At 45.4% G+C, this 17,326-nt stretch overlaps 7 protein-coding genes across 7 annotated transcripts; 4 read left to right on the top strand and 3 right to left on the bottom strand.

The window, feature by feature from the left end:
• Window positions 1–773: 773 nt before the first annotated feature.
• Window positions 774–1,661, top strand: AOL_s00078g501 (uncharacterized protein; the record flags this gene model as incomplete). The annotated part of the gene is made up of 1 exon (XM_011123764.1): window positions 774–1,661. One exon carries the CDS (start codon window positions 774–776, stop codon window positions 1,659–1,661), a length of 888 nt encoding a protein of 295 aa, XP_011122066.1.
• Window positions 1,662–2,058: 397 nt separating this feature from the next.
• AOL_s00078g500 (uncharacterized protein) lies at window positions 2,059–2,724 on the top strand (the record flags this gene model as incomplete). Its single annotated transcript, XM_011123763.1, has 3 exons — window positions 2,059–2,121; window positions 2,212–2,272; window positions 2,360–2,724. 3 exons carry the CDS (start codon window positions 2,059–2,061, stop codon window positions 2,722–2,724), a joined length of 489 nt encoding a protein of 162 aa, XP_011122065.1.
• Window positions 2,725–3,319: 595 nt separating this feature from the next.
• On the bottom strand, window positions 3,320–4,976 carry AOL_s00078g499 (uncharacterized protein; the record flags this gene model as incomplete). The annotated part of the gene is made up of 3 exons (XM_011123762.1): window positions 3,320–3,364; window positions 3,448–4,777; window positions 4,846–4,976. 3 exons carry the CDS (start codon window positions 4,974–4,976, stop codon window positions 3,320–3,322), a joined length of 1,506 nt encoding a protein of 501 aa, XP_011122064.1.
• A 947-nt stretch (window positions 4,977–5,923) lies between these two features.
• Window positions 5,924–6,994, top strand: AOL_s00078g498 (uncharacterized protein; the record flags this gene model as incomplete). The annotated part of the gene is made up of 2 exons (XM_011123761.1): window positions 5,924–6,072; window positions 6,166–6,994. The coding sequence occupies 2 exons, from the start codon at window positions 5,924–5,926 to the stop codon at window positions 6,992–6,994; spliced, it is 978 nt and encodes a 325-aa protein (XP_011122063.1).
• Window positions 6,995–7,400: 406 nt separating this feature from the next.
• Window positions 7,401–8,904, bottom strand: AOL_s00078g497 (uncharacterized protein; the record flags this gene model as incomplete). The annotated part of the gene is made up of 3 exons (XM_011123760.1): window positions 7,401–7,939; window positions 8,002–8,523; window positions 8,598–8,904. The coding sequence occupies 3 exons, from the start codon at window positions 8,902–8,904 to the stop codon at window positions 7,401–7,403; spliced, it is 1,368 nt and encodes a 455-aa protein (XP_011122062.1).
• Window positions 8,905–9,376: 472 nt separating this feature from the next.
• Window positions 9,377–10,779, bottom strand: AOL_s00078g496 (uncharacterized protein; the record flags this gene model as incomplete). Its single annotated transcript, XM_011123759.1, has 5 exons — window positions 9,377–9,682; window positions 9,741–10,365; window positions 10,426–10,478; window positions 10,566–10,634; window positions 10,732–10,779. 5 exons carry the CDS (start codon window positions 10,777–10,779, stop codon window positions 9,377–9,379), a joined length of 1,101 nt encoding a protein of 366 aa, XP_011122061.1.
• Window positions 10,780–13,651: 2,872 nt separating this feature from the next.
• AOL_s00078g495 (uncharacterized protein) lies at window positions 13,652–17,200 on the top strand (the record flags this gene model as incomplete). Its single annotated transcript, XM_011123758.1, has 7 exons — window positions 13,652–14,503; window positions 14,612–15,705; window positions 15,775–15,985; window positions 16,086–16,202; window positions 16,325–16,359; window positions 16,451–16,800; window positions 16,890–17,200. The coding sequence occupies 7 exons, from the start codon at window positions 13,652–13,654 to the stop codon at window positions 17,198–17,200; spliced, it is 2,970 nt and encodes a 989-aa protein (XP_011122060.1).
• Between the last annotated feature and the right edge of the window lie 126 nt (window positions 17,201–17,326).

Raw genomic sequence — 17,326 nt, 5'->3', positions numbered from 1 at the left:
TTGTCGCTCACTTTATCTTTTGATCTTCTTTTGATCTTCTTTTGATCCCTTTAAAGCTTTATTCCTTCTTCGATCTTCGATCTCCAGACATTCTTTCTTAAGATCAAAATTTCCTTTTTTAACCTCTTCCCACTTTAGGAAACTCTGCCCACGATTTCTTTTGTCTTTTAGCACTACCTGCTACAGTTAGCTTTAAAATCACCACTCGACTCATGCTTTCCTTTTCTTTTTTATCTTCCCGAATTTCCAACGTCATCATCCGGTTTGGTTATGAGACTGGTCATCATCCTTATTTAGACGATTATCACATTTTCAATATGTCAACGCTCATTTGATACCCACTTCCTTTCGTTTGTATTCGTTTCCCTAGATAAACCTCATGTAGATTTAGTTCGCGCAATTGATTTTTCTGAATCTCCCCACAATTCCTCCGGCAGCGCTTTAATGTGTCTAGTTCCTCCTAAATTCTCGCCCAATTCGCATTTGTTGTAGACCATATAAGCTGGTGCCAAGCGCAAGAAACTGTCCTAATACGCACAGTATGTTAAGTACTATGCCAATGGTACTGCCAAGACAGAGCTACCCTTACCTTAAATGAACAGTGGGGCATACGTGCACGTACTTCCCCCACATACTTCCCCCACATGCACATTCAGGGTCAAATATCACGATAATTTCCCCAGCTTCACAACATCTTCAATCTACCAATTCCACCCTTACTACAATACCAGTTCACAAAAAATAACAAATAGAAGTAATAATATATAAAAAAAATGAGCATCATAAGCCTCCCAGTCGAAATCCAATCCCACATCCTCAGCTTCATCCCCTGGCACGACCACTTCCTCGTCTCCACGGTCTGCACACTATGGTCTTCAATCCTCCAACGCCACGGTCTACGACTTCACCGCCATTACAACCACCCAATCCCACCAAGCTGGGATCTATCCGAAAACTTCTATCCTGTATATGACGCTCCAACTCCACGAGTTTCACCAACCCTCTACACTCCCACCGAGGCACCAAATACCCATGTCTTACTCGAAATGGGAGTATTCATGCTCGAGGTCCGAGAAGACGGAAGGACCACGATGTGTGTCAGGGTCCCACGGGAGTATGTCAACGACAGCTTGTCAAACAGCCATGGAGTTATCAGACAAGACGAAGGGACGACGGATAGCCGTCAATACTCCGAGTTCTGGGAAGCTTCCACAGTAACCGCAATAGACAGCGTTCTGATCGATATAACCACCTCCCCACTTCTTAAATCCGACAAACTTTATTTTGCAATCCAAGAATCCGATAGTCTGGAGGGAATCGATACCAGTAGTTTACAAATCCCGGGGTTGCCGAATGATACCCGAACACTTTCGTTTAGGATATGGGATTGGAATCGAGATAATTCACAGATCCAGCCATTTGGTACTTTACCTTCTGGAGTTGCAATAAATGACCCGGCGTGGTGTTCAAAGACGTGGGATTGGGTTAGAAATAGCCCTGAGGGGTTGGTGGAGGTCGTGAAGGAGCATCTGAGGACACATGTTTTCTGTACTCCTGGGGTTGAACGGTGTTTTGTGCAAGTTGAAGGGTTTAATATGTATGGAGATTCACCCGGGGATAAGCTTAACATCACCGTAGCTGCTTTTCCGAGGGTGGGTTAGCCAATAATAGCACCTTCATGTTGTAGTTACTAATCTTGTGAATGAATTGGATAGATGGATGTGGAGATAGTCTCGGGATGAGGGAATAGTTGTCGTTAAAATAGTAAAATAGAAGAGAACGTTTAACTAACGAACCGGACTGTCGGAAGTTTATTTGACGTAATCGGCTTGAACCATCAAAAAATCCTGTGTTGCGCCAATCCGCTTCGTTCCCTTCGTCAGCAACTTCTTCTCCCAAACCACCTTCAAATAATCTTTCAACCTTTTCATCACCTTCATTGACCCCTCCAAAACATCACCAATTATACTGATAAACCCCTCTCGAGTCTACAAATCAGTAAACTTCAGCAATCGCATGTCATTGCCTGCATATACGGCTTCCACAATCCTCCCAAGCATGTGTCGTCCCGTCGTCGCCGCCACGAAGTTCATCGGCGTTGGCTCGCTAGGTCTATTAACTGTATGCATATGTCCCCCCTTCCCACCCATTCCCCAGCTATCCACGTAACCATAGCTACGAACAGGTACTAACTCCTACCTCAATTGCCAGGGCGTCTCATTTGGCGCTTCCTTTGCGACCATAAAATCCTTATTAACTCTTCCATCGGCTCGTATGTCCCCTTCAAACCTCCTTACAGGCCTTGCAAGCCTTATCTATACCCTTCCCGTTCGCTAATCAGATCCTTGTATCACAACAGCCGCTGCACACCGCTCTTTCACACATCTAACAACCACCCTTTCAACGCTCACTACGCCATTGACATACCTAACCACCGTCTCCTTCTTAACCGCCTACTTATTCTCACCATCCTATAAACGACATCCGTATCTTCTCATCACCGCTATGTTACCGGTATTAAGCAGTGGATATGCTAGTATAGTGTTATCGCCCAAGACGAACAGGATGGAGAAGTTGATTGAGGATAATGGAGAAAAAGGTGTTAATGGTGAAGAACTTAGAGATGGGATGTTGGATTGGGAGAGGGCTTATTGGGGGGTTGTCGCTGCGAGGGGTCTTGGGTTTTTGATGGCTGTTGTCGGGATTTGGGGGGATGGTGCTTGATTTACTCTCTCTCTCTCTCTCTCTCTCTCTCTCTCTCTCTCTCTCTCTCTCTCTCTCTCTCCTTTTTCTCTCTTTCTTCGATTGAGTGGGCTTGGAAATGTTGAAATGGTTTAGGTGATGATATTGGGATACCCTTCTTTCTCCTTATTGATTGGATGATATCGTTGATTCGGAGGTTGAATAATATGGACGACTGTGAGGATTTTACGACGATGATGTTTTTTTTTGAGATTGTATTAGCGTTTTTCTGTTTTTGCTTTGATGCACCTTTACCCACCCATCTATCCCCTTGAAGTCACTTATGCCCTGAGTCCAATTGCTTACATTCAGTCTATTGATTTAAGCCATATGGACAAAAACAGTGGAATGATACTAAAACTTGATCTATACCTACTAATCAATTAGGACTCAGGACTTTCATATTCTCTTCTAAACTGTATATAAGATCGAATCTATACTCCATAATATAGCATACCACTGCTTATATGTCACGAAAAATCACCAAGTCTCCTGTCTATACCTCCCCTCCCCTTCCATTCCCAAAAGATAAGCTTCAGCATCCTCTCTCTCTTTCCCTCCAACCTCCACAAACACTTCAATAAGTGCCTCTCTCACCGCTTGCGGCATTCTTCCTGAACTCCTGTATAAGAAAACCCCGTTATCATTAGTCTAAACCGTTCATAACGCATGCTTGGGAAGGGATATATATACTAACCCACAAACATAAACAAACCCACCCATCTCCCCGACCAACTTCCAAACCTCTTGTTTTTCATCCTTAATAACATGTTGAACATACCTCTTCCTATCCTGGTCCCTCGAAAACGCTGTTTTCACTTCAAATACCTCGTTCCCAAATCTCTTACTTAACTCACTCCACTCGTCTCCAAAGTAATTATCCAGATCTTTACCTCTACACCCAAAAAACAATAACGTCTTCGCCGGTCTTAACCCGCCATTATTATCACTGTCGTCAGATAAGTGCTTTTCAACACCAATCATTCTTTCCCATACCATCGCTCTCATGGGTGCAACCCCCGTACCGGGTCCTATTAGTATTACCGGTGTTGAATGTTGTATCTTTTTCTGAGATGAGGTACCGAGACCGCCTTTGGTGATTGTGGCGTTTAGAGTGCACCCGGGGGTTAGGGACGAGATGTAGCGGGTACACATTCCGCGTCTGATGCGTTTTATGACGGTGCGGTATTTTACTATTGCGATTAGGAGGTCGAGGTGGTATACTTTCTCCTTTTCTCCTCCTTTTTCTTCTTCTGGTTTTTTTTCCGAAACCGATGGAAGGGAGGGGAGGGGTGAAGAGTATTGATCTGCGGCGCTGGCGATACTGAATAATCTTCCCTTGATCTTTGGAATCATTTCGACGAGGTATTCTAGCGGGACTTTGACACTTCCGAATTCTTGGAGGACTTCTAGGATACTCCTTCTCGGTCTGGTGGTGTAATCGAATAATTCTTCGGCATACAGTGGGTTCGTAAAGTCGATAAGTCGCTCCTTATGCGTTTCATCATCCGTGAAAGCCGCGCAAAAAGTGAAAAAACTGCGACGGGGGATAGCGGTGATATCGAGGTGGTGGGTTAGTAGAGTGCGAAGGGTTAATGGTGTTATAAATGTTGAGGAAGAAGGGGTTATGATCAGAGGTTGGTCGGGCGAGATGTTGAAATTTAGGATTTCGAGAGCTTCGGAGACGACTTCTGGGGGGTTTGTGGCGAGGATACTTATTGCGTCACCTGGTGAGTGGGATAGTGGGGTTGAGGAGGTGAACGATAGTAGACGGGTATCTTGGAAGTGAGTATTTGGGGTTAAACGATCGTTCTTTGATACTGTAAGTTTGAAAGAGTTGGGTCCGCGGGGGAGTGTTAAGTTCTCTGAATAGGATTCGTCTGAGTAGATTGGTTTTGAAGTATCAATCGATACCCGGAATTTGGGAGGTAATAGTTGGTGATCCGGGATTGGTGATATTCCGTCTGGTAGAGGGAATAGTTCTAGTAGCTTTGAAGTTAACCCTGAAACCCAGGGGATTAAAGTGCCGTCTATCCTAAATTTATATCCATTTTATATTAGTCTGAGGTCATAGAATCAATGAGGGTATTGAAGTATACGTACCCTTCTTCATGCTGCACATCCCCTTCCCCTCTAATATAGAACTCCTGTGCCCCAAGCTGTAGCAACCGCTTATGTAACTTCTTAACCGCCCAATTAAATCTACCATTCCAATCTCGACGTAGTTTAGCCATCCACCCGATACGCCGGTTTTCATACACCAATCCTATTATTTCCGGAGGGGAAGTCATACTTCGGATATGTACTATCCCCCAACCCAAACGTCGAGAAGCTCATATGAGAAAGTAAAGTTGACGGTAACTTCTTTCTTAATAGAAATCGCCAGAACTTTTGCATGTTCTCGGGAACGTCTCCTTGTCCTGTTGTTGGACACATGAAGATTGCGAGGGGGGTGGATAATAGTAGTTTCTATAGCAGAACTTGTTTAGTAACTTAATATAATATTTCTTTCTTCTCGTAAAAGGTTTAAATATAAGGAGGTCATACCGGCTCGAATAAGTCCATTTCCACGATTCTGACTTTAAAATGTAACCGCTCGAGTGTGCGCCCCAGTTCTTCGGCATAGTCTTCTGTTGTGCCTGTTTCTGAGGCGTATAAGAGTGTTATATTGCGTCCTTCCATTGTTCAAGCTTAAGCCTCTTTTTTTTGATCACCAAACCAGCTGTTGGACAAGAAAAGATAACTTTAAAATCTCTAGTTCTTCAAGAGATTTAATAATTATAATCCCTGCTTTGTCATCGCGGGTGTTCTAGCCCCTTGTCCTGGCTCGAGTAATTAAGTAAGTAGTTGTCGCAGTTAAGTTTCTCCGACGTCGGTAAATTGGGGTGGTTGTTAGCTTTGAGCTTTAGTCGAGCTAAGCTTGCCGAGAAAATGCAGGGACGTCATACAACCAACCAGCCTAAACCTCTTTCAACCTTCTACCTTCGACCTTCAATCCTCAACCTCACGCGACGACGAACCTCGAAAAACATCACCATTTTTTATATCATCACCAGCTTCACCAAAAAAACCCGAATCAGCCCTCGAAGATATCCAAATTTATTCTCCACCTCATCGCGATCCAAAATCTTCAATTTTCCCGCGTTGACACCCAAAAACGCGGTAGTTATAGCTATCAAAGATGGTCACAATCTTCACCGCCCCCCTCGCGACTCCCTCCCAACTTTCAACCTCCCCATCACAGCTCGTCGGAATCCCCGAATCCGTCGAACAAAAACTCCGTCTGGTGGCTTGTAGATTAATCCAAGCCGCTGCTATATTAATGGAACTGTATGTTCAATTCCCGTCTCTTCCATGTCGTAGCAAATACCAGCTCGTAGTGCCAGTGGTAGCAGCATACTAACTTTATATATATAAAAAAAGTCCCCAACCAACAATCTCAACTGCCATCATCCTCCTCCAACGCTACTACCTCACAACCTCCCTAACAGCCTCCCCACTCCTCCAAACCTGTCAAGCATCACTATACCTCTCCTCAAAACTCACAGAACACGCCCAAAAGCCTCGTGATATAATCAACATCTTCAAATACCTTCTATCCCCAGCATCACCTTTACACCCTCCACACCTCCTCCCAAAGGATCTAGAAAACGAAGATGGAACACCAGGGGCAAAGAAAAAGAGTAACAAAAGCCTATATTACGTCTCAGAAGGCGACTATACAGCTCTAAAATCCCTGCTATTATCAACAGAAGCAAAGATTCTTAGAGCATTGGGGTTTAACACTACCGTTAATCTACCATATAGCTTGGCATTTAACTACCTACAATCCCTGGGTGTTCTATCCGAGACATCTACGCCATCTTCCCCGCCAAACTCAGAAAGCCCATCAAACCCCCTCCAACATTCAAAATTAATATCAACCACATTCGCGTATTTGACAGATTTATTATGTTCGCCGTCGCAGGTATATCTAACACATCATCCGCATGAATTGGCTGTTGCGGGGATATATCTGGCGGCGAGGGATCATGGGGTGAAACTACCGGAAAGGTGGTGGGAGGTGTGGGATGTTGAGAGGGAGACGTTGGGGTTTTTGGTGGTGGTTTTGAGGGGTGGGACTTATGGTAATGATGCGAAGAAGGTATGGATTGTAGAGGAGGGAGACTTTGAGGAAGTCGAGGGAGGGGAGGTGGTGGCTATCGGGGCGGGCAGTGTGGAGAAGGAGGTGGAGAGGTTGAGGGATCTGTAATATACTCTCTACTTATTGTACTATATGACCCAAGGGGTTCTAGGGGATATGACTATGCATTTTAGCGAATTTGGGTTGGAGTTTATAGGCTATTTACTTAGTACTTGATTTGGTCTTTATCATATCAGGAAGACGATATTGAATTTTTAACGCGTAAAGCCAGATGCAACCGAGACAAGAACAACCGATTGCTCCTATGATAATTCACATTATACGGCATTACCTCACTACCACGTGGGTAATACCAGAAAGCAAAATAGCACCGCCTTCTTCTATAATCAAAGCCGACCTCCGGTCCAAACCAGTTCCCCTCATTGTCTTATTTCTATACCAGATTCTCTTCAAGAATCAAAAAATCTTATCCCCCCAAACTGGGGTGACAAGAAACAAGGGTTAACGTAAACGTTTAGAACCTCCTTCCACCCATCCTAGCCCCTCCGCTATTCTTCAACAATCCTCCAAGCGTTCCCATGAGCCCACCTCTAACTCCCATTCCACCTCCAAACCCACCGAAATCATCACCAGTACTATCATACCCTCCAAACTCCATCATCCCGCCCCCTTGTCCACCAGGGCCACCGGCACCAGGACCACCCCTCTCCCGGCCACCTCTACTAGCCTCTACAGCTCCAAATTTCCTTCCAACTTCCTTTGAAATCTCAATACTCGATGTAACAGCACCCAAGAGCGCAACGAGGTGGACGTCACTGAGTTCTGCTAGAGATTCTGATGAAAGGCTAGACTCTGCTGTTGCTGGTGGTTCGAGTAGTGGGAGACGGTTTGTCAGCGAGAGGAGAGAACGGAGGAGGGGATGGGAGATTTTAGGTTGTTGAGGTGATGGAGTTGAGGAGTTTGATTCGATGGAGCGGAGGTAGGCTAATAGGAGTGTTAGACGGGAGTGAAGCATTCGAACGGCATTTGCTTTTGCTGTTAGAGTAGATAGTACTATATCACGAAAGTTAGTAAGAAGTTTCCTAGATGAATGGGTATATATGAAGAGAACATACATTCTTGGGTTTGTGTGGGCAAAGCAATACTTTCAAAAGTAACCTCTTTCTCCTCCTTAGAAGATGAAGCCTCGGTTACCTTTCCTTTTCCTTTAGCTTCCTTTTTAGACTCATCCTTTGAGGATATCCCAGGTGGTTTATCTTCTTTCGAATTCCCAGTAGCCTTCCCACCAGTTTCATCACCGGCATTCAAAGGACCCTTTGCAACCTGATCAACACCAATCATTTCTGCTTCCCCGGTTTCAACGGTATAATCCAGTTCCGTGAATTTCATCTTAAGAACTTTCGTCTCTGGAGTATCCCCTTCTTCTTCATATACTGATTCGTAGATTGTAAGAGGTAGCTTCCCACCATTGGAAGTTGATAAAGCTGACGGGTGAAGGGCCAAGAAGATGAGAGATTCATTGTGAGTTAGGAGCTGTGTCTGAATGTTTAACTGTAGTTGACGGGGGAGATGGTTCGGTGGTGGAGGTAAATATGTGAAGTGCCCGATGAAGTCAAGGGTTGGGTGGACGTCCTTGACTATCCTCATCCCATAACCACCACTAATTAGCAAACCAAAGAACCAATTATTCCGAACAAGGAGGGATGCATACACTGCTTCAACTTTTGTACAAACCAACTCTCATCGACCCTAACATTCTCTTCTCCATCCGTATCCATCTTCCCATCTTCAACCGGCAAATCGATGAGCTTGAGCTCATACGCGTGTTCTATGGAAATCTCTCTTCCATTCTGTGAGCCTAATAAAGCTCCGACGATAGGTCCCTTGATCTGTCGGAGTGTATGACGGGAAACGTAATCTGAGATCGTGAGTAGTGCGAGTGGATGTAGTGAGATTTTGAGCCCGGAGGTGGAGGCATGAGACGATATGAGGGGGTGTGGGGGTTTCGCGACGGTCATGGCGGGCAGCTATCTACGATAAGTAACTACGAGGGTTTCGGTATTCCGTTGGAGCACCTTGGGGAGGCGCTCTGGTTGAATATAGATATTGTGCGGATGGTTAGATGAGAGCGAGTACAATGTTGACGATGGCGGTTGATGTTTAGGAAGACGTGATGTTTGGACGCGGAGAAGGAGTGAATGTAGCTTGGTATGACTGGGAAGCTGCACTTTGGTAGCTCAGAGATGTGGCGGTGCATCTGGTTGCTAGGTATACGCCACATAAATACCGTCTACAGCACCGCCACATACAGATCTCCTTGAGACTAAGATTACCTCAAGGAGCATCTCCCCTCGAGACTAAGAATTTACTTGCGGCTTTTTAAGTGCCTACCAAGCACCCAGATAAGTTACTGAAGACTCATTGAACAAGTAGCTCCCTAGGTATCCTATATACACATACGCCTTGATTCGCCCCTAACCCACCTCTACATCACCAATCATCACCCCAGTCATCATTCTTCTTTCCACCAGCTCCGCTACCACCACCGGCCTTCTTAATCCCACTGGTTCCGATGGCGCTATTCTTAGCTGTTGGTTTATCATCATCCCATTCTGAATCACCAAACGAATCCCAAAAGTCCCTTTTCTCAGGTTGGATAGCCTGATAGTTCCCACGAGCTTGTTGATCGATCATTCTGTTGAATGTATCCGCCCCAGTTTTCGCTGTTGTGGCAATTCCACTGCCAACTTGTAGAGCAGTTCGCTGGACGTTACCTGCAACATCTGATTCGGCGATCTATTACTATCATTAGCTATTTCCCCTTTGTCATCCTCAGCAGAACATTGGGACATACCATCTTAGCAGTGGGTTGTACAAACCCCTCGTTGACTTGTTTAGCTCCTTTAGCTACCGAACTAGTAAAGAAACCCCACCCCTTCGTCAATGCCCCCACAGGGTCCTTGGTGACATCATCCCACCCTCCAATACCTCCATTCGACGGCTCTTGCAACGGTGTACTTCCAAATCCCGAGTACTTCCCTCCTTGATTTGGCGGTAAATCCTCCCTTCTACCGGCATTCTCAGCCCCCATTTTCTCGAAATAGGATTCATTTCTTTGCTTCTGAGTCGTAACGGCAGGACTTGAGGACCGTGGTGTGCCAGCATTGCTATTGCTTCCACTGCCTAACCCACCCGTTCCAGTCCTCCTCACATTTTTATTAATAGCAGGTGTAGCTTCCCGTGGTTTTGGACCAGTCCATTCGGTACCCTCCACCAGGCAGGTTAACTTTTCTTTATAATCCTCGGCGAACGGTGCAGAATATCGTTCTGCGACGGACATGGACGAAGAGTATTCTGGACAGGATTCGAAGTATTCTTTTAGAGTCTTGTTACCGCCGTGGGTCATTCGAAGAATTTCGGAGGTTTTGAATTGGTCCATTGTTATCGAGCGGACGAAGGAGATGTGTACGCCTAGGCCTCTGTTATTGAGCGATTAGCGATGGCTTACCGGAAGTAGAAGTATGGGACAAGAAACCTACCGGTGGACACCAGCGCAGCTAAGGCATAAGAAGATACCGAATTTGGGAGATGCCTGGACGTAGCATTTTTGTTAACACCTGGCCCATCGAGACCTGTCCTACCTCTGATCGACCAGGGGTGGTGGTAGAGCATATCGTACCCATTGAGGACTCGGAGAATCGCAATCGACGCAAGAGCCGTTCCCGGGCTTCTTCTGTAGCTCTAGAAGCTATATTATCGCCATATCCATGTTAGCCTCTGTGTTTTCTGTACCCTGGTCTATATTTGGTGATAGCTTGGAGAAGACAGATAAGCTCCTTCTGTACCTTTCGACGAGTCTCTGGGTCCACCTCCCACATGCCGGAGGAGGCCATGATGGATTAAAAGGACGCTTATGAGTTGAGTAGCGACAGCGGTGTGGCTTATGACTAGAATTTGGCAGTTCCTTTGAAGTAGTGTAATTGAAGGTTGTGGATATAGTGAATGGTGGTTAGAGCTGGTCGAGGAGGTTGAGACAGGGGCCATTCCTCAGAGCAGGTCTCGTGTTGCCAAGCGCTTCACCAGAATAGCTTGGTCGCGTGGCGGGAGGCAGGTGTAACCGGTAAAGTGGCTAGTGTATTGTGGCTGAGGAAACGCGGTCTAGTCTGAAGCCTGGATTGGGATGCTCTTGTCGAAATACAACAATTCCAATTTGTAGAGCCTCGTCGCGTGTTGCGCATGGGCATGGAACAGAACAGTCTCCGCACTCAAGTCTAGAAACGAGGCTAGGGTCACAGTAGTATAATAAGAGCAAGCTGAGGGTAAGAAATTGTGATGGCACGCTGAGCACTCGAGTATCCTTGCGAGGATATCTGCCCCATGCTAGAAATGCTCACGATACTCGATTACGGATTTAGGTGTGCTGTCTAAGCTAAGGCTCTAGTGGACGATTGGACATGGGCTGGTCCGGCTCGGCCCAGAGTTCGGATTAACAATCAATAACCCTCAAAGCCGATTAACATTACCAAAAGGGCAAAAAGAGAGGGCGAAAGGAATACAGGAAACAAAATTTCACCGTGGCTTAGATTATATAGGATGGGCTCTAGAGCTCCTAAGTTTGCCTTCGTAAATTTCCAACCATCACAACATGTGGGGTCATTTCATGGCGGAGGAACGAAAGAAAAGAAAAAATTACAACCCGACATTGCGATCTACACTAGATCCCATCTCAATAGTATAATCGTGTATTGCAGACGAAAGCTAAGGGTTCTGATCAAGGCTGCAAATGCGTACCTGGGCCACTTACTATCATGATTGAATTTCTAGGAAATTCCGAGTTCCTACCGGAAGGATGTACGTACTCAGCTGATCAGATAGGATTCACACACTTAAGGTGCCGCCGCGCGCGCTTTATTATTTTTCATTCCCTGGCGTTGAAGCAAAACCTAAAAGTGCAAACCACCAGGTTTACCTCGAGGTTGCAAGTTGTTCAGCCCAGGCCGAGAATGACAAACATGCATACAATGAAGCCGGGCCGTGCAGTCTCGCCCCTAGGTTGCGTTGCATACTATATATGCGCATCTGGCCCTTATTTACGATGAAACCTAATCCTTGGGTTGGGAAGTCTGCGGTGATTTAGTCTGGCTGGTGCCCTGGGCGTAGCAACAACAGCACTTATCAAGGTGGAAACCCATTTTGGGGCCTAGATTCTTGAATATGTTGCTTCCTGATGTTCGACGGACCAGCTATTAGGCGGTGCAGTATACGTAATTGAATCAGCAAATGGCTCAAGAATGACATGTACTAACTAAAGGCTCCCAGTAAGGCTATCCGATCATCGTTATCTATACTTTGACCAACATCGAGGCCTCCTCTCGAGTGCTCCCCACAGTTTTTGACCAGCCTCAACGTTGAAGTTGGCCACTTCTGCATAATCCGTGTTCAAAGTTCAAAAGCTTGGAGGTCTAATACCTCCCAAAGCATCTAAACCGAGCCAGCTCTGCTAATTTCTCTATATTCCGGGAATCGCTCGAGCGCTCATCTCTGCCTTGGCTATTCACAGTTCGGATGTAGTCACCGATTCGCCCGGACCCTGTCAATAGAAGTAACTAGGAGATTCCCAAACCAACATTATTCAGGATTTTGCTTCGCCCGTATAATGGATACATACACCGCCCTTGCAAATGTGGAGATTGGAGCTGTCAGTCGATACCATGACATTCACAGTGATATCATTGAGGCTTTGCAAAGTTGCTCGCGCTCGAGACTTCAAACTCTAGATCCACCAAAAAAGTAAAGTAAAACGCGTTTTTGCGACCTTAAGCCTTGGGTACGTACGGCGCACATATACATATGTACATTTGTGCGGTAGCACGGCGCATCGCCGCAACCTAATGAACAAATGCAACCTTAACTTAAGTTAGGCTTATAGCACGTCCACAAGGCTGCTAGAATTAAAGAAAACGATTTTACTTCGTAATCCCGGAATTCCCTTCATACCGAGCACTTTTTGCGAAGGTCATTCCTGATACATCTGGATCGGTTAAGATCTTGTCTTGCTTCATCTGAATGACTCTCGTGCGAATACTTCACCCATCCTTGTAAAATCCCGGTTCCTTCCCATAGCCTCTATTAGTTTCGTGGGAATTTTTGATTTTTGGTCTAATTTACTATGGTTGGAGGCATCCTTATCGGTTGAAAACAGTAACTAACCGAAGCAGCTAGCTGCAGACTGCCTACCTTTGTGGCGTCTGGGAACGGAACCTCTGCAGGCCGCCGTCATTTCTTTTTCAGGATCTCTATCTATATTTATACCCTTCCCTCGGCGCCCGTTCCTACATCACAACTCAGCTCAGATACCTATGATCTCACATGAGTAGGACTCTAGCTACGATACGGAGTCGTCAACTTTATAAACTAACCAACCGCTCAATAACACCTTTAAAGATCAAAGATCCACAGTTTAATTCAAGAGAAGTATTAGGATTGGACCCCTGAGATACATATTCGCAGTTCTAATCAACAGAACCACAGACTAGTCGACTTCTATTTGCGCACTCGAGGCTACTCAATCCGAAAAGTTGACAGTATCCAGGTCGCCTTCAGGGAATCTGTAGGATCTCTTGGCATGTTTTGGAAATACTCTCGATTTACTGTTGGTTCTGTGGCTCGCCCTCGAATGCTCAAGTAGAGGCTGAGACCGTCACTCCAACTTTATTACATACCCTATCCTTCCGAATATATCGTCGCCGTATCCATATTTAAACCATGGACTCGCCTGGCTACCGAGTAGCTGGCTTGGCGCAAAATTGCAAATATCGTGATGTCTCCTATTTCCTAGGAAAGAAAAGGGTTGTTCGCAAAGATGAGCGCTGGTCGATCTACTACTTTCCAAAAGATGTAGTTGATAGTACACTTATTGTGCGCGCCACTGATCATATCGATGCCCCTAGTGAGCCAGCCTCAGCCACATCAAGCACGACATCTGCGACGCCGCGTAAAGCATCGGAAGCAGCAGCAATACAAACTCGAACAGACACTATTAGTATTGCCGAGGTATTAAGATGCGTGCCCGAGTGCAAGCAGTGCCAATCCTTCCCAATCCCTTACCCAAGGGCCAATATCCTCGCCAATGAAATTATCAAGGAGGGAACTACTCGTAGTGTTCGACTGTTGGCGCTTCTTTGCTGGCTAGGCACTCCATACCTCTTCGAACCCCTTTATAGAAGGGGCGTTCGTGATAGAGATTTGATTCCAAACCGCACATCCAACCTCATCACGCAACTTAAAATCCTCATCGATGAGAATAAAAACCTAGACTATTTTCCAGCAATGGGAGTGCCGGGTCAAAGTTACGGGGCTGTTAAACCAGAATCTCAAAAGATGGAAGAGTTCGAAGCGTTCAAAAAAACGTACGATGAGGCTGTGCGGCACTTCACCCTCCGTAGCTTTCCCTCTGAATGGAATCTTCAAGAGATTTGTGAACCCGGCCAAGAAATCCTCCCTATCATGGATAAGCAGTTTGTCGGAGCCGGGAGCTTTGGGCAAGTGTTTAGCTTCTCGGTTCATCCCTCTTATGATAAAACCCTTAGCTCAGCTCAAAATCAGAGCCTTCAAAAGGTAAGTGTATCCTCGTCTTATTCCTTTGATAAGTGTACAAGTGTCTGGCCCCAAGGCTATATTATTCCTAGTTTAAATTATATGACGCTAACTTTGTGATTATATTAGCCCAAGAAATATGCTATGAAACAGATTCCCAAAAGGAGTAGAACTGAAAGGATCTTGGAAGACCCGGAGAGTATCGCAACAGAACTGGCTCAGGATCTGAACAATTCAAGTATCGTCAAGTACTACTGCGCCCATGAAGACTCAGAGAACCTTTATCTCACTTTTGACTTTATCCCCTACACTTTGAACAGCATCTTCGATGGCTGCCCCACGCTCCCGCCTGCTTTGAACTTGCCTAATTTGCATCCAGGTTCATCACAGAGCGAGGGTGGTGTTTTGGATACTACGCTCTGGAGGGGTATGGAAGGTGTGATAAGTGCATTGAATGACTTGCAAAACAAGGACCGCAAAAAGATTTGCATACATCAAGATATCAAGCCCACCAATATCCTTGCTAATGAACAAGGGAAACTCTTCATCTGCGACTTCGGACTTGCTAGCTTTTCTTCTCGCGTTGAAAACCCTCATCATTATACGTCCGGTAAAGTGCCAACGAACCACGCGGAAGATGGGACCTATGCGCCGCCTAAATTAAAAAACTCTAAACAGATGTCCCGGACTCCAGATATGCAGCTCGCCAAGGGCGATCCCGCGTACGATATATGGTCACTTGGTTGTTGCATGAACGAGCTGGTAGTCTTCCTTGCTGGATTTGACACACCCGACGGCGTTAAAGTCGGGTCAGACGGCGTCAAGGCATTTCGTGAAGCTCGTTTTAAAAATACAAATCATCAGTTCTGGAATTTGTCAAAATCTCAAGAACCCCAATTATGCCCAGCTGTCGAGGGTGTTTTGAAAGACATTTCGAACAGACATAGTCAAGACCTCTATCTCACGGGCATGATTTCTATTATTCGGGGCATGCTTAAAGTTAATCCCGCAGAGAGGCTTCTATCAAGTGAAGTACTTCAACGAATAAACCAGCTCCGCGACGAAGTTTCGAAAAACGGCAACAACAGGGTTGGCACAATCGGGGGTGACTCAAAGCGTATCTGGCTAGAGAACCGCCGTGCACAGACAAATGCAGAAATAAAGCCTATCTTTCCATCAACTCGAAACTCATCGAAACTTACCATCTACAATATTGCAAGAATGTAAGGTGCTCAATTATCCTGTCGTCTCAGACGTGTTGAGCCCTAATGCTAATTAGGAGTTTCATCTAGGGACGATTTCACTGTCAGTGACGCGATACCTGGGTATGAGTTACGAAATTCGGTGCCCCCATGCCCTAATCTTGACCAGCCAGAGCTCAGAACTGTTCGGAATCCTAGCCTCCCAAGAGGGGAGCAGATTCTTCTTTTATGGCTCTGGGGGCCATTTGAGTTCACATATCAACTCGGAAGCTCCTTCGATGGGTTGAAGATCATATCTCATGTAAGTTTTTCTAATCCTACCTCTGGCAAAATATGGCGATTAAATATTCGATTTGAAAGCCAATTACTAATATATGAATGATACTTTCCGAGAATCAAAGCTTATCGCAAAGAGGAACGGGTCTACCCGCTACACCTTTACAAAAAGCACTTTAATAATGTGTTTTCGTTCAAAGAAATACAGCCTACTTTCAGATTTCATATTGAAGATCATGCAGGTAAGATTTAATATAGCTTCGATCTCGACCTGCAGATCTGATATTTCATGGCTCGCAAGCATATCGCTCCTAAATATCTAACACATCGAACAATAGACTTTAATCGACTCTTTTATCAAAAGATGATAGGGGTTCAACTCTGTAAGGATGACTACGGGTAAGACTAAAGATCCTAGGTTTTAGACCTCTAGTGCTTCTAAAATTACGCTTTTAGGTCAAATCTCTAATCCTGCCCAATTTATATTTAGATCGTTGTCCCAATTAAAGTTTACAACCGTTCAGATCTATCAAGGGTCCTCAAAAACTAAGCCTCTCGATAACACTATGCCAGGTAGCGTATCAAGCGACCTCGCTGCATGTGTGCAAATATGGGTTCCTATATCACATCGCGACTCGAGTCCTCCAGTACAGATTTCAACAACGGATAATGAGCCGTCGGGGTTAATTTCCCCTGTGACCCAAGAAGTTCCGTCACGATCACCTCCTACTAGCGAGGAGCCTGCAGCAAATTCTCAAGAGGATCTGCCTCTAGAAGGGGCTTCGAAGTTTTGGTTGGTAATATTTCGACCAGACTCACGTGATTACCTTACGATACCCTGTGAGTGAACATCAGGCCTTTGACTAAGCGCCCATATCACCATTGGAATGAAGATATTGATTACTAACCGATGTTGCTGTATTTTATAGGCGAGAAATTTCAACTAAAGGTCAAGAAATCTGAGAAGGAATGCTCTGTGACATTAAAGCGGAATAGAAAGTCAAACCGTGGAGGCTTTATATTCTGTTATCAATTTGTTGCAGGGCCGGAGGACCATGGAGTCCCGTCCATACCGACGAGCCTCGATGTTCTTATTAATGAGGAGCGAAAAAAGCTGGAATCGTCAGCCGAAACGTTCATCAAAGCTAAATCAATTGTCATCAATTTCGAGGCTCCAACGTCGAACAGTCAGGCTATTTTTATGATTACAGTATCATTACTCTTTGAGGATCGCAGGTAAGCTGACCGAACGAATATTTAGCAGCTATACCGGATGACTGTACCCGGTTCACTGACGCCTTGAAGTCCGCTCTTGGGTCTTTCTCGGATTGATCGATATAATTCGTCGAACGTAGTATTTGAGACT

Source organism: Orbilia oligospora, assembly GCF_000225545.1.
Source record: "Orbilia oligospora ATCC 24927 unplaced genomic scaffold scaffold00078, whole genome shotgun sequence".
NCBI lineage: Eukaryota > Fungi > Ascomycota > Orbiliomycetes > Orbiliales > Orbiliaceae > Orbilia > Orbilia oligospora.
This window is presented reverse-complemented; position numbering and strand designations above follow the sequence as displayed.